The following is a 17,311-nucleotide window of genomic DNA, read 5'->3' on the forward strand; positions in this document are numbered from 1 at the left end:
CTAACCTAACCTAACCTTATGTAAGTGTTAAACCTCGATTTTTTTCTAACCTAACCTAACCTGACGTAAGTGTTATACTGTACCTTGATTTTTCTTTTACCTGGTGCAGTATATTATTCTCTTATTGATATTTCACTTCTATATTATGTGTGTGCATACCATCATAAAGTTAAGATACTATTTTTACTACAACATAGGTATTGTGTCGCAAAAAGTGGAGTTTGGGGGTCGGCCCAATCTCTATTTCAATTAATCCCATATGTTCTGTTATTTCATTTACCCGTTTCTCGTTTTACGCAGTACTCCACGGGTTCAATTGACCGCGTAAATGAAGAACCAACTGTATAAATAACCTTCTTTATTTATTTTTACTCATTTACATGCACACACCATCCTACAAATATACAGTAAAAGTCCAAAAATCCAGATGCCAGAAATCCGGACCACCCGAGAATCCGGACTTTTAGGAAATTAATTTTTTTTTTTTTTTTTAGCGGGCTTTTGTGTATGTGCGCATGTGTGAGTGCCACAGCTGCACAGCGACAACAAGCAACCATGCGGTCGCCACTTTAAAAAGAGCAATCAAACTGTGACAATGTATGTAATTTTGAGTCCTACTCTTTTCATTTACAGAGTACTGTACTGTACAAGCCCATAATAATGGCTCCTAAAGTAGATAAACTTTGTTGTGTGAAGAGAAAGAAGAACACGTTGAAACTGAGTGACAAACTTGAAATAATTAAGAAACTAGAACATGGTGTGAGCAATACTGTACTAATGGAAACATACAACATTGGAAAGTCTACAGTTTATGATATAAAAGAGGCAAAGAATAAAATTCTAGAATTCACAGCTTTTTCCTTAAAACTGCTCGTTTTGATAAATGAAGCATGCTATATTTGCTAATGAATAAACTATCAAAATGTACCTGTTCATCTCTTCTTTATTCCTCCTTAAATTTAAATTTTAAAAGTACTGCCTGAGAATCAGGAAAATCCAAAAATCCGGACCAACCCAATCCCCAAGCAGTCCGGATTTTTGGACTTTTACTGTATTGTGAAAAAGTACTGTACAGTAAAAGTCTAAAAATCCGGATGCCAGAAATCCGGACCACCCGAGAATCCAGGCTTTTAGGAAATTCAATTATTATTATTATTATTATTATTTTTTTAGCGGGCTTTTGTGTGTATGTGCGCATGCGTGAGTGCCACAGCTGCACAGCGACAACAAGCGACCACGCGGTCGCCACTTTAAAAAGAGCAATCAAACTGTGACAATGTACAGTCAACCCTCACTTTACGCAGTCCCACATTCCGCGTTTCCACGTTTACGCGGTGCCCTGCCGGAACCCAGGATGCTCACATTCCGCGGTGCATGTACCCCTTTACGCGGACAGCGGCTGGCAAGCCGCGCCATTTTTGGATCCAAACCTCCCGCCATCTCTCCCGCCCTCTCCCGCCATCCGCCATGTTGTGTAAGCGGCGCGAGCATGGTGCGCACAAGGTCGCCCAGTCATCAAAACATTACCGAGTTCTTCACCCGCCACCCACCACAGCCAGCCCAAGTCAGTGATAGTGATAATTATAGTGAGGATATGGACTTGTATGGATTTCGAGGGGTTTGACAAAGAGGCCCTGCAAGCCTCTGTTGTGGATAGTGATACAATTGATACAGGTGAGGGCCAATAATCTGCCCTCTGCCTCGGAACCAACCGCCCATCCCCGTGTGCCCAGCCATCTTTTCTACTAATGTAAGTGTTAAAAAACCTAATATTATTGATATTTCTCTTAATTATTAATTGTGTACATACCAGGGACTCTCACTTTCACTTCTTTAAATTTGTTTTTCTGTGCAAGAATTGTAGACACAGTTGATGTCGACATGCCATATTCTTTGCATAGCGCATTTGTTCTAATGCCTTGTTCATGTTTTTTTATAATTTCTTTGCTTGGTTTGGATTGAAATTGCTTTTCTTGATCTCTTAGGCCCCATGCAGGATTCAAACAATGTCAACACGTATTTTTCAGTTAAACTAGTTATAAATAAAGAATATTTTCTTTAAAATAACACTGCACTGCACTATATATTGTCAATATGTAAAATAAATTTCAAAATGACCAATAATTTGCTTGGAAACACAGAAAAAAAGCCTTTAGTTGAAGAGTCTCTCAAGCAAGATGTTACCTCCAGTGAAAACAGAGAGAGACTAACTCCTGTTTGCTGTGTTAAGAGGCTGGATGCCATGCATTAAACTAGTCACTTTACCTTCAATTTTGTTCAATAATTGTTAAAATGACTAAAAAATGGAATATTAAACTTTTAAAATTATTGAATAGTATAAACTTCTTGATATTTACTAAAATAGGAATGAATTTAAGCCCTAGAACCGATTAATGTATTGGCGGACTGACACTAAAGCTGGTTGCCCGGTCAGTGCAAGCGAAAATATGTTGAAGTCGGTTCGTAAGAACTTCGTTAACCGAATTTTTGTTCGTTAACCGAATTGAAGATCCTTATGGAAGGCAGTTCGTTAATCGAAATTACGTTAACCGAGGTGTTCGTTAAACGAGGGGTCACTGTACACAGTTATGGGCCGGTTAATGTCCAACCGAATAACGTCCGATCGCATATACGTCCGTGGCCCCCCCCCACCCCCCACCCCAAAATACACTTCCGTAACACCTGCTGGACCACCACTCCACGACCCCCTAACGGAGACACAATGATCCTTCCCATACTGGCCAGATATTATGTGTTAAAGGAATATCCTTCCTTAGGCTTTAGTAAGCATTCGCATCCAGGTGTAATGTTAACCTACATCTATTGAGGATAAAATTTTCACCTACAAATTGACAATAACACATTTGCTGTAATCAGACATATCTAGTTGCCTCAACAATTGCAACCCCAGTTGCAATTGGGGTTGCAATTTCAAATTCTGTGTCATTACTTAGGAATAACGAAGTCTCTGGTGCACTGCACTCTAAGATTAAGAGAAAACGGACTCAGGCATCCTGAAGCGAGAGAAAACAGACTCCTATGATGGGGGACACAAGCACTCACACGTGCCACTAATACTGACAGAGTTGACACTCACTTACTTGACAAGTTTTACCAACCATTAGTTGTGTACGTTATCTAGTGAATTTAGTCAATATTGTACAGTACAAGTACACTGCAATACAGTGGTCCCTTGGTTAACAATGGACCTGTGCAAACCTGTACTGTACATGTACTAAATGATTACGGTACTTAAATTGTTATGTCTATTGCAAATATAGATTGTTTATACAGGTATTCAAATAAATCACTATCTTACAAGAATCCCAGCAATGTAAGTTATATTCACCCAGGTCGTTTGGGTGGCAAATTATGAGAAGAGCTTAGTCACTCTTAAGTAATGATAAATAAACACGCAGGCCTTCAGCGCCAACTGTCAAATCTTATCTCAAATAAATAAACACACATCAGACACTCTGTCACCTCACCTCCCGCCCCCCACTCTTCCCACGCTTGCTGGCTACCTCCTGTAGGTTATGTATCTATGCTACTGTGCCAAGTAGCAACCTTGTAAATAAGCTACTGTGCCGAGTAGCATTTATATATATAATTACGTGGCAACACTGCACGTGTTATGTGGCAACATTGCCCCGAGGCTGCCATATGGCAAGGCAGTCTCAGTCTGACTCTGTGGGCCGTGCATGGCACACGCTAGTCACCACTTGTATTTCTCCTACACGTTAATAAATGGACTTCAGTGTTACCCGGTGTTTCCCTACCCATCACTGCCTTCTTCAGGAAACACTTGGAACCTTCACCTCCCTCCTTGTGTTCCCAGACAAAAGATTGGTGATAACTTTATTCTTTAAGGTGTTTATTTTATATAATATCTCAGACTAAAGTTAGGAGATTATAATTTGCATTGCTGGAATCCTTGCAAGACAGCCAATAATTTAAATATAAACGTCATATATTTTGCTCAAGAAATAAAAATTGTAGTACAGTGATCCCTCGGTTAACGAGATTTCGGTTAACAAGTTACCTCCCATAAGATTCTTAACTTCGGTTAACGAGCAATCCCTCGGTTAACGAGTTTCCTACGAGCCGACCTCAACAAGTTTTGGCTTGCACTTGGGTGTCAACCAGCTTTACTATTAGTCCGCCAATACATTAATCGGTTCTAGGGCTTAAATTCTTTACTATTTTAGTAAATATCAAGAAGTTTATACTATTCAATAATTTTTAAAGTTTAATATTAAAATTTTTAGTCATTTTAACAATTATTGAACATAATTGAAGGTGAAGTGACTAGTTTTATGTGCGCCATCCAGCCTCTTAACACAGCAAACAAGCGTTAGTCTCTCTCTGTTTTCAGTGGAGGTAACATCTTGCTTGAGACTCTCTTCAACTAAATGCTTTTTTTGTGTTTGCAAGCAAATTATTGGTCATTTTGAAATTTATTTTACATATTGACAATATATAGCGCAGTGCAGTGTTATTCTCAAGAAAATATTCTTTATTTACAGCAAGTTTATAACTAAAAGATCACGTGTTGACATTATTTGAATCCAGCATGGGGCCTAAGAGATCAAGAAAAGCGATTTCAATCCAAACCAAGCAAAGAAATTATAAAAAAACATGAACAAGGCATTAGAACAAATGCGCTATGCAAAGAATATGGCATGTCGACATCAACTGTGTCTACAATTCTTGCACAGAAAAACAAATTTAAAGAAGTGAAAGTGAGAGTAGATCCCTAATTGCAGAAACTGAGAGGTTACTTCTCATCTGGATTAGGGAAAAACAGATGAAAGGTGATTCAGTTTCAACTGAATTCATTTGTGAAAGAGCCAGGGAGATTTATTAACATTTAAAGGCAGATCAACCTGGTTCTTCAGGAACAGAATTTGAAGATTTTCGGGCCAGCAAAGGCTGGTTCGAAAAATTTAAGAAAAGAAGTGACATTTTCAGTGTTGTTAGGCATGGTGAAGCTGCTAGTGCTGATAAGGAAGGGGCAGCAAAGTTTTTAGTTGAATTTAAAAAACTGATGGAAGAAGAAAATTATCTTCCACAGCAAGTCTTCAATGTGGACGAAACTACGCTGTTCTGGAAAAAGATGCCCAAAAGAACATTCATCACCAGAGATGAAGCCTCTTTACCTGGGCATAAACCCATGAAAGACTGTCTCACTCTATTGCTTGGTGCCAATGCTACAGGGGATTTTCGACTGAAGCCTATGCTTGTCTACCACTCTGAAAACTCCAGGGTGTTCAAGCAACAGAAAGTGGTAAGAACAAAGCTTGGAGTTTATTGGAAGTCCAACCGTAAGGCATGGGTGACAAGACAACTCTTTAATGAATGGGCTGTTGATGTGTTTTGCCCTTCATGGGTGACAAGACAACTCTTTAATGAATGGGCTGTTGATGTGTTTTGCCCTTCTGTCAAGAGCTACCTAACCACCAATAAACTCCCTTTAAGGGCTCTTCTCCTCATGGATAATGCTCCTGGTCATGACCCTGAACTTGCCAGAAATTTGGAGTATCAATTTTACTGTGTGAAAGTGTTGTTTTTGCCTCCAAACACTACATCAATCATACAGCCCATGGACCAAAATGTGATCAGCAACTTCAAGAAGTTGTACATGAAGAAAATGTTTAGGTGTCATCGGGCAACTTCCAATGATCCTGAACTAACACTGAAACAGTTCTGGAAGACACAATTCAACATCCTGGAGGCTGTAAAATTGATTGTGTCATCATGGCAAGAATTCTCCATACATACTAGAACTCTTAAATCACTTCTGTAATGTGATACAGGTAATTAATTTCTATCTCTTGTGCAAAATATATGATGTTTACATTCAAATTATTTGCTGTGTTGCAAGGATTCCAGCAATATAAATTATATTCTCCTAACTTTAATCTGTGATATTATATTAGATAAAAGCTGTAAGCCTAAAACCCTGGCTGGGAGGGGGGGGGGGAGGGAGGAAGGGGAGGTGACAGTGACATGTTTGACAGTTGGCACTGAAGGTCTAGTGAAGTATTTATTTGTTTATTTATGTCCTTTAAATTGAGTTTTAGTTTTTTGCTTATAAAATGTCATAGAAGTGACTGGGGAGAACATAATTTACATTGCTGGAATTCTTATAAGATAGTGATCAATCTGAATATAAACATGCTATAGTTTGCAGTAGACAAAAATCTTAGTAATCATTTAGTACATTATTTTTAGTACATGTACAGTACAGTTTTGCCCTTAGGACAGTATGTGCATGTAAATGAGTAAAACTTAATTAATAAAGTTACATACTGTATATCGAGCCAAAAATATTAGTTGAAAAACTTTATGTAGACACAGCTTGGATGGCTAAATTTTAGAATGACCAATAGTTTTAATTTAAAAATTGCAAAAATATTCAAGGACACAACTTTCTTGATATTTACTCCACTGGAAACGAATGTAACATAGAACCGACTACTGTATTGGCGGATTAACTGATTGGATGATGCGCACAACAAAGCATGTTTCTCCTAAGTCTTTCGTTAATCGACGTTTTGTTAGTTAATGGAACTGAAAATTTGTTAACCGAAATTTCGTTAATTGAACCGTTTGTTACTCGAGGGACCACTGTATAACCCTGTTCGTATCGCCGGGTGATCCTAAGTCAGGGACCCCTGTAACTGTACCAATGTTAACACCATTCTACACTATTGCCTTGACTGTCCCGCCACTGTCAGGGACCTCCAACCACAGGACGAGTCGCTAACCACTACAGTATGTCACCACCTACCTGTCTACTCATCTATAATTCTACCTCGTTTATAGGTCGACCCTGATTTTTTGACCAAGAAATCATTAATTTATGATATGCCTTGTTTATAGGTTGACCCAAGTTTTTGAGGGTAATGGAACAGCAAAACCTTCACTAAAAACACTATACGTCCTATAAACTGAGGTTCGCCGTGTCTGAAACACCGAGCACCGAAGGCAAATTGTTTACCATTATTACGACACTTTACACTGAAACGAACGTAGTTTCAGCAAAAATATTGTATATTTCCATTCAAGTCAATTGGGAGGGAATATTATTGTAATACAACGGGTTTTTTAACTGAAAACCATTCAAAAAGCGATAACAGTAACATCTTTTGAACAACGAAAGAAAGCGAAAGTCGATCGTTTTCGTCATGGTTTTATCCCACTTTCCACTAATACGTACGTCATTTCAGCAAAAATATTACATTTCCGTGAATGAATTATATCAAGCGCAGTATGAATAGAATATCATTGTAATATAACAGTATTTTAACCAAAAACTATTAAAAAAAAGAGTAACATCTCTTGAACATCGGAAGTTTAGGTGAAGTCTTTTGTTTTCGTCATGTATTTTATCCTATTTTACACTGAAATACATCACGTTATTGAATACTTTTACTGTACTGTATTTCATTTTAGATTTTATATGTATTATTTTTGCATTTCCGACTTACAACCTGGATTTGGGTCCCTAACCCCATCGTAAGTCGGGGAGCAGCTGTACTGTATTTTAGAAAACAAAATCAACTCCATTACAGAAGAAGAAAAAATTACTTGTCTACAAATTTCTTGCACTGCTGCACAAAGCCAAGCATACAGGTTACAATCCCACCTAACACTGAGGGCTGGCACTTGGTTGTATCTCTTGTTCATATTACCTGAGTCCTTCTCCTTTTTAACAGCATCTTCATCCTTCTCTTCCTCCTCCACATCTGTCTCGCTACTGTCACTATCAGTGTCTGAAAAAATACGACAAAGACAACATTAGTCAACTTGTGTACTGTATACCTTAAACTTCGGTGAATTTCAAAGTAAAAAATTTAAAGTAACATGTATTGCTTAATTCTGTTCCAACCTTCCTACCCAGTGAAGGAAAACTTTACCAGGCAGGGACTTAACAAGTCTCACATTATTACAACCACAAGAATACCAGTCAGTCAACAGCTGTGCAATAGAGGCAACAATCTGTTTCTATGGAACTGTTACTTCCCTCACAATGGGAAAACTGACTTTTCCTGAGAATTAACAAAGACTTGCAAAAAGAATGTAAAAAAAATCCATGCATCATAATGATCTCTCTCTCTCTCCAAGGGGGAGAGTCAGGAGCATCAGCTACACGGTACAGTCGTGTTGGACATTAGGTTGTAGGTCCGACAACTATTTAAAGACGAACTGAAGGGTGTCCATAAATTATCAGGATCCATTTTAAAACTTTATGACTTCAAGAAATATTATAGATAGAACACGTTGCACATGTGGAAGTCTACTAACACAAGAACAAAATAAACTTATAAGTTGTCTGTCAAGTATAATAAAACCAGCATAAGTTCAATAAGTTTAAAAATGGGTGAGATAATCTATGGATATCCCGCATATTAAGCAACCATGTAAGTAAAGTATCAGGAACATGCATTATGGCATTACTCAAGAATCATATTGTTAACATACTACTCTTGTGATATTAAATGTAACCAAGATGCAGACACACTTGTCTCCAAATAACTGTAACTGGATGATGACCTGTTGCTGCTACTACCTACACATTGGGCACAGTATATTCTCAAGAGGCAATTCACTCATTATAATGTAAATGAACAGAGATACAGATTGGCCTTACCTTGAAAATCTTTAAAAAAAATTCTACTATAGGTAAAAATGCCCACATGGGAAGAATAAATAACTTTACGACTTTAAGATACCCAGTAACTGCCTCCAGTGTTGTGGCTAAGAAGTAGAAGAATGCCTGGGAGTTGTTGCAAGCTGCTAACACGATACGAATATGTGAGAGGGATCGCGAAGAGGACATGCGGTGATAACGCAATAGATGTGTTGGATAAAGGGAGATAATCTACATCATGGGAGACATATACTGTACAATATTAACCTCTAGTGTACGGGGGTCGCCTCCGAGCATTTCTGTAATGAAAGGCTTAAGAGAGAGGAGAGTGGAAGGAGTATAGGCAGTGTAATGGCTCTTGTGTCTGGGTTGTGAGGCATCAACAAAAGTGAAATAATAAAAATGAGAAGATAAAGAGAAGAATCCTAGAACATAAAACTTGATATATACTGGTCCATCACCTTTCTCTGATCCAAGTGAAGTACAGTACACAAAATATAAATCTCATCCATAATGTCTTACATCCTTAATATAGTTAAAGCTGCCTCCCGAAAGTTGGGAATGCTGTACAGATGCCGTAGCTACTTCACTCCTGAGCAGTTGCTTCAAGTATATACAGGATTAATTCGTCCTAGCTTGGAGTACTGCTCTCATATCTGGGGTGGCTCTTCTTCTGTCCAACTGTTAGATAGGGTGGAATCAAAGGCATTTTGTCTTATTAACTCTCCTCCTTTAGTCGTCAATCTCTCTTCCCTTTCTCTTCGCCGCAATGTTGCTTCACTCTCTCTCTTTTACAGGTACTTTAACGGGCACTGTTCGGTGGATTTGGCATCCTGTGTACCGCCGGCAAGAGCGTGGGCTCGTAACACACGTCTTGCCCGCGGTGCCCACCGTTTCTCTGTGGATGTCGGTCACACTAGAATAACCCGTTATAGTAACTCCTTCTTTCCTCACACAGCCAAACTGTGGAATGCTCTGTCTTCTTCTGTGTTTCCATACTTATACAATGCCTCACTTTAAAAAGCTGGTTTTCCGGCATCTTCGTGGTGTAGATTAACACAGTATAACCTTTTTCTTCTCTATACAGTATTTTATTTACCCGACGACTTTTTTTTTTACTGTTATTTACTGTATTTTGTTATTCTATTTCTTATTTTGTCTTAAATTAAGTGATTTTAGATGTATATAAGGATGTAGGCTATGATATACTGGGATTTTAAACATTGTTCTGTAAGTACGGTATGCACATAGCATATGTTCCGACTTACGTACAAATCCGACTTAAGAACATCTCCAAGAACGGAACCCGTTTGTAACCTGGGGACTCCCTGTATACAGTATAGTCTGCATTTACGCGATCAAATGGACCCGTGGAGGTCCACGTAAAACGAGAAACGCGTACACGAAATAACAGAACATATAGGGTTAATTGAAATAGAGACTGGGCCGACCCCCAAACTACACTTTTTCAGACACAATACGTATGTTGTAGTAAAAATAACATCTTAATTTTATGATGGTATGCACACGCAATTAATATTTAAGAGAAGTAGTCGCCAGTTAATGTCCATTCAAATAATGGACTCATCTCCCCCCCCCCCTCTTCCCACGCTCACTGGCTCCTCCCTCTCTGAGAAATGTTTGGGGAAAAACAGTATGCTTACATTTTTAGTAATAAATAATACCTCAGACTAAAGTTAGCATAATATAATTGACAATGCTGGAATCCTTGCAAGACAGGGAATATTTTGAATACAAACGTCATATATTTTGCACAAAAGATAAATTTTTTGCTCTTTCTAATAAATTTTTTAAATTAGAATTAAAATTTGTATGTCTAATGCAAATTTTATGATGTTTATATTTAAAATAATCACAATCTTATAAGAATTCCAGCAATGTAAATTATATTCTGGCCGGGTAATTTGTATGAATTTTATGAGCTAAACAAATATCTTCAGTAGATAAACAAATTACACTTGAGCCAGACATTTTCTGTCAATCAAAATACCCCACCTCCCGCTCCCCCCCCCCTCTTCTCACACTTGCTGGGTCCCTCCCTCCCTCCCAACCCCCCACCTTCCTTCCCTACCAGAGAAATGTTTGGGGTAAAACAGTATGCTTACATTTTTAGTAATAAATAATACCTCAGACTAAAGTTAGGATAATATAATTGACATTGCTGGAATCCTTGCAAGACAGGGAATATTTTGAATATAAACGTCATATATTTTGCACAAAAGATAAAATTTTTGCTCTTTCTAATAAATTTCTTACATTAGATCTAAAATTTGTATGTCTAATGCAAATTTTATGATGTTTATATTTAAAATAATCACAATCTTATACGAATTCCAGCAATGTAAATTATATATTTTATGAGCTAAAAACAAATCTCTTCAGTAAATAAACAAATTATACTTCACCCGGGTAAATGATGAAATTTACCGCGTAATTAAAACATTTCATTCTGGCAAGGTGCTACGTAAGTGACCAAACGCGTAAACAAAAACCGCGTAAATCCAGACTATACTGTACAGTATATTATATTACTGTATTTGATTCCTCATAGGAGTTGGTAACTGGTGGGATTTCAGTTTTGAAGTTGATAACACTGTTCATAGCTTCAGCTGTTGAGGTGGTGGTCAAGGCCTGGTTAATAAAACATTATCAAAAATATTTAATCCCCCCCCCCCCCAAATAACACTTAATCCCAAATGAGCTATTGCGCTATACTGTAGTATATTCTCAATCTCTTGTTTACAGCGGTAACAGCCGATTGGTTTCGCTGACACTGCTCTCCCTAATAATGTTGCCAGCACTTACAACTCTCAAGCACTGTTTTTCACTGCTCAAGAGGGTTGCTGCTTGCCACAGGATTTGTCTTGAGCGTATTTATCAGAACTTATTAAATATTATTGTACTGTAGTGTTTAATGAGTCTCCCTATGCACTGGTATATTCACCGATCAGCTGTCTAAGATAAATCAAGCAATCATGTATCAATTAATTTTAAAATATAAATTAATATTAAAATGGTTTAAAACAATAGTTTAGTAGTGCTGTTAATGTTTTTGCTTTGTAAGTTCCTTGTCGCATCACGTCACCTCATCACCTCACCACTCGGATAGTCAACTCACAATGCATGCAGTGTTACGTTTATTTATTAATGTATTATTTACTTAATTATTACTGTACTGCATGTACATTTATAAAATATTTTTGCTTGTACAGTGATTAAAAATAGATTATTTTATGTGGCAGCCAAGGCAAGGCACAAAAACTAAACAGAAAAAAACGAATAATCGAACAAAAAAAATCATAAATGGTCGGTACTGCAATTGGAATGACCAAAAGCCCCCTATTCTTTAATTAACCCTTAAACCCCGGGTTAGGGTGCTGCTGGCAGTACACCCCCCCCCCACGGGAATTTATCGAGAAAAAAAAAAAAACAACAACTTTAAAAATAAAAATGGCAGGAAAATAGGCGGATGTTCTAGAACGTCACCTGGGGTGTGCTAGTCGGATGTTCTGGAACGTCATCCAGGGCCTAGGGGTTAATGAGGGTATAGTGTACAATGATGTCCCAAGTTGAAGAAGATAATCCAGACAGTTCCCAACTTCCAGAAATATAATTGCAATCACCTGTACATTATGCAACTCTTTGGGAGCAAAAGTAATGCAGCAGTTTATGTAAATAAACAATACACCTCCATATACTCTCTACTGTACCTTTTTATCATTTAATAATTGCTTGCTATGTCATATTGATTTTCCCACAGCCCAGAGTGCATTACAGTTAGTGTGAGGTGTATAACTATTGGGTTGGAATTTACGGGAGTGGTAGTTCCCCAAGGCTGTGACCACCCATGGTTCGGCAACGATCAGGCCCCAATGGTGCCAGAAAATTAGTGGTCGACCTGTATGTGCACTACACTACACTTTATATAAGGATGGTACTAACTATGTAAAATTCTCAAAATAAATAATATGCCATTACAAAAAATAAAAAGAAAAGAAAAGACCTTGCTTGGTACAGTACACTTAAGTTACGTCTCAGTCAACTTATCTCAATAATTGTAAAAATATATTACATATTTTATCAATGGGTTCAATCCCTGGTTCATCCAACCCCACTGACTGCTGGCAACAAAGCACCTCAGTCTCAGATGATGTGTGAAGACATGATAACTACTGTACTGTACTGGCCCAAAATATATGCCTAAAATTTCCTAACTCTATTCATAATAAATAAAACCAGCACTATTTACTGACAATAAATATCTCTTACAAGCTTCATATTATTAGTACATCAACCCATACACATCTTTTTTTTTTTTAATCAAGCAATTCAAAGAGAAAAACTTCAGTCCAAAACATCAGATCAACTCACGGTACTGATTCCTCTGAGGGGGCGTTGGTGAGCGCGCCCTCTCTGGTGGGGGCAAAGGTGGAGCTCATGTATTTGACAACATAACCCAAAACATATTGATAACCCAAAACAGAAAATACCAGTGTGAACATGTGATGTTAGTTCTGCTTCATAATGTACCACTAATAAACCTGCAGTGTACATGTTATAAATGATAGTTCTGCTTTATAATGTACCACTAATAAACCTGCAGTGTACATGTTATAAATGATAGTTCTGCTTTATAATGTACCACTAATAAACCTGCAGTGTACATGTTATAAATGATAGTTCTGCTTTATAATGTACCACTAATAAACCTGCAGTGTACATGATATAAATGATAGTTCTGCTTCATAATGTACCACTAATAAACCTGCAGTGTACATGTTATAAATGATAGTTCTGCTTTATAATGTACCACTAATAAACCTGCAGTGTACATGTTATAAATGATAGTTCTGCTTTATAATGTACCACTAATAAACCTGCAGTGTACATGTTATAAATGATAGTTCTGCTTTATAATGTACCACTAATAAACCTGCAGTGTACATGATATAAATGATAGTTCTGCTTCATAATGTACCACTAATAAACCTGCAGTGTACATGTTATAAATGATAGTTCTGCTTTATAATGTACCACTAATAAACCTGCAGTGTACATGTTATAAATGATAGTTCTGCTTTATAATGTACCACTAATAAACCTGCAGTGTACATGTTATAAATGATAGTTCTGCTTTATAATGTACCACTAATAAACCTGCAGTGTACATGATATAAATGATAGTTCTGCTTCATAATGTACCACTAATAAACCTGCAGTGTACATGTTATAAATGATAGTTCTGCTTCATAATGTACCACTAATAAACCTGCAGTGTACATGTTATAAATGATAGTTCTGCTTCATAATGTACCACTAATAAACCTGCAGTGTACATGTTATAAATGATAGTTCTGCTTCATAATGTACCACTAATAAACCTGCAGTGTACATGTTATAAATGATAGTTCTGCTTCATAATGTACCACTAATAAACCTGCAGTGTACATGTTATAAATGATAGTTCTGCTTCATAATGTACCACTAATAAACCTGCAGTGTACATGTTATAAATGATAGTTCTGCTTCATAATGTACCACTAATAAACCTGCAGTGTACATGTTATAAATGATAGTTCTGCTTTATAATGTACCACTAATAAACCTGCAGTGTACATGTTATAAATGTTAGCTTGGATTTATAGTCGTCTGTACTTATACCTGATATGGTGGTTGGCTCATTTTGTATGATGTGGGAACTCTGTGGAATGCATATCCAGCAACCTTAGTCTGGCTACTATCGTGATGTTCTTTATGGCCATTCCATTAGTTTTAATATGAGGCAAACAAACACACTTACCACGTATCACAAAATGTTACCAGGTATACGTGCAGGCAACTGCTTAAACTCACTTACAAAAAGAAACAAACCTTAACCATTCTTATGTCATATGAAATTTCCTGCTGTACAATAAATAGCTAAACATGGCATTTATCACAATAATTTCTTACATCAGAATTTACTATATGTTTTTCAATCTTAAGTTAGCAGTGCAAGAAGCAAAAGCCTCACTCAGTGCACCTCTAGTGTCAAATAAGCCCACTCGTGTGGTCACTCCGGCACACCAGTTGCTATACAGTATATTCACTGTTGCTTCTCCCCAGTTCTCTTTCTCTTATCCATCCGAGTTCGTTCATCTAAATACAGGGAATTCTATATACAGCACAGTATATGGAACCAAATGGGGTAAGGTTAGGGATAGTTGGGATTAGGAAATAAGAGAAAAAAAATTATTTATAAAGTATGTTAGGGTTGCCTAAGGTTAGGGTTGGGAAATAAGAGAACTTTAAAAAGGGTAACTAAACAATTATCTTCTTTAATAATCCTAAGTAAACCCAAGCTTATCATAATTGGTTCCACTACTAAGGAACACCCTCTGTAAATGACAACCTCATACTCATCACAAATATTTTTATTACTGGGTAAAGTGAGTGGATGGAGAGCAGTGGCAGAGTGAATGCAGTATCCTAAGGGTCACTGGGTCACCTGCAGTCCACCCAGCTGTAAATGGGTATAAAACTTTATAGCTGAGGAAGAGAAAGTAGCTGAGTGTAGAACCAACACAATGTATACTGAAGACTTAGTCCTGTACTCAGTGTGCTATAAACACACTGTTCCTAACATACTACCACACCTATGGGAAACCTACCTGCCTAAGTGACTGACCTGATCCCACTCTTAAGGTAAACACATCAACATTCTTACTGGTAAATTTTTGTAAGATTACCAGTGATGCCATCACAGTACATGCAGGTGTGAAGGTTAACCAGTGTGAACCAAGATACGGTAAGTACTTTTGGGAGGACTAGGGTGGTGTTGAATAGGTCTAACTTGCCCTGAATAACAACATCACACTCAGGTTTATAAATTAACTTGAACCATGTGCTAATTACCCCAGTGCACATAACATGAAAGTGTGATGACCTGTCATATAATGTGGAGTTCATTTGGTTATTTATAATTTTTGCTGTAGAGATGTGTAGTGGAACAGTGTGTTTGGTGTCAGTCTTTATGACAAGGAATAAATATCCTAAGTGGTCATGTGTGAATTTGTAAGAGGTTGTCATAGCCCGTGGCAGCATTGACAGCACTACACAATGGCTCACCTGAATCTGACTCACTATCAGAGGAGTCACTTCCACCAGACTCCACCTGATTTACTGTCCTTACTTCTTCTTTCTTTTTTTTCTTTTTTCCCTCTTCATCTGATCTTCTTTCTTTAGAGCCTTTTCGAACTGGGGTTTCCAGATTTTCTTCATATTCTCCTTCTTCCTCCTCATCACTTACAATTGTCACTTCTTCAGCTTCTTCTGCAGGAGAGTGAGAGAAAAGATAAACAAAAATAAAGTACATCATATAATAAAAAATCCGGGAAACGCATGGAGTAAATAACAACCTGTGCATTGATCCTCAGCCAGATCACTTTCATCCATCTCACACCTCCCCCCCACCCTCTTCTCCCTCTCTCCAGGGCATCCCACCAATTTCCATTTCATAGAAGGTTGCCTGTGTCCACAGCTCCTTCCTTATACCCCCACCATGTACTGATGCTCCACTATACCCCCACCATGTACTGATGCTCCACTATATCCCCACCATGTACTGATGCTCCACTATACCCCCACCATGTACTGATGCTCCACTATATCCCCACCATGTACTGATGCTCCACTATACTCCCACCATGTACTGATGCGTATAGGGTGTTTGATTATTTGTTCCAAATCATTAAGTAGGGAAAAAGAGAGTGCCTCAGCTCCATCTGGGTCATCCACTCTCTGTGATGTACACTGAAATCCCCTCGGTAGAGGATCTCTGTGTTGGGGTGTGTGGATAGCAACGACTCATGGCAAGAATGAGATAGTCAGAGTTCCAAATAGTTGGTAGATTTGGGAAAACAGTATAGGAAACAAAGAAAAATACAGTGGTCCCTCGGTTAACGAACGCCTAGGTTAACGAAATTTCGGTGAACGAGTTACCTTCCATAAGAATCTTCATTTCGGTAAACAAAAGAAAATTTGGGTCACGAAATTCTTACAAAAATGTTTTGACATGCTTTGGCTTGCTCACCAGCTGGAAGATTAGTCTGCCAATACAGAAATCGGTTCTAGGCTTACATTCGTTTCCATTGGAGTAAATATCAAGAAGGTTGTACTATTCAATAATTTTCCAAGTTTTATATTAAATTTTGTAGTCATTTTAACACTTATTTAAAATAATTGCAGTACAGGGAACTAGTTTTTGGTATGCCCATCAGCCACTTCACTCACCCACCAAGGCCTCAGTTTGTATCTCTGTTCAATGGAGGAAACATCTTGCTTGTGGGTCTCTTGAACACAGAGTATTTTTACGTTTTTACAGTACAATTATTGGTCATTCTGAAATTTATTTAACATATTGACAATATATAGTGCAGTGCAGTGTTGATTTAAAGAAAATAATCTTGAATTACACCAAGTCAACTTAAAATTTTATGGGTGAAATGGCAGCATCAAGCATGGGATGATTTCTCTTCCACCCCACTTCCTTCTCTTCTCCCTTCTCCTCCATCCCCACTTCTAATTCCCACCATCACCATCAACCAGGAGCTTTCTATATACACACCTCAAAGAAAGAGTACTAAACTGCAATTT

At 37.7% G+C, this 17,311-nt stretch overlaps 1 protein-coding gene across 5 annotated transcripts in view; it reads right to left on the reverse strand.

Annotated features, from left to right (window-relative positions):
* The window catches only part of LOC121858608 (cyclin-dependent kinase 11B-like), a 67,604-nt gene that overhangs the window by 34,715 nt on the left and 15,578 nt on the right, over positions 1 to 17,311 (reverse strand). For 4 of the 5 annotated variants that reach the window (XM_042355119.1, XM_042355118.1, XM_042355116.1 and 1 more), the window contains 3 exons: positions 15,785 to 15,988; positions 13,049 to 13,090; positions 7,698 to 7,778 (listed from right to left, as the gene is read on the reverse strand). In XM_042355119.1, coding sequence (XP_042211053.1) covers positions 7,698 to 7,778; positions 13,049 to 13,090; positions 15,785 to 15,988 — 327 coding nt within the window. The remainder of the gene's footprint in view (positions 1 to 7,697; positions 7,779 to 13,048; positions 13,091 to 15,784; positions 15,989 to 17,311) is intronic. The other variant, XM_042355117.1, reaches the window with a different exon arrangement.

The sequence above is a fragment of the Homarus americanus genome, unplaced genomic scaffold, assembly GCF_018991925.1.
Source record: "Homarus americanus isolate GMGI-L3 unplaced genomic scaffold, GMGI_Hamer_2.0 scaffold74, whole genome shotgun sequence".
Classification (NCBI taxonomy): domain Eukaryota; kingdom Metazoa; phylum Arthropoda; class Malacostraca; order Decapoda; family Nephropidae; genus Homarus; species Homarus americanus.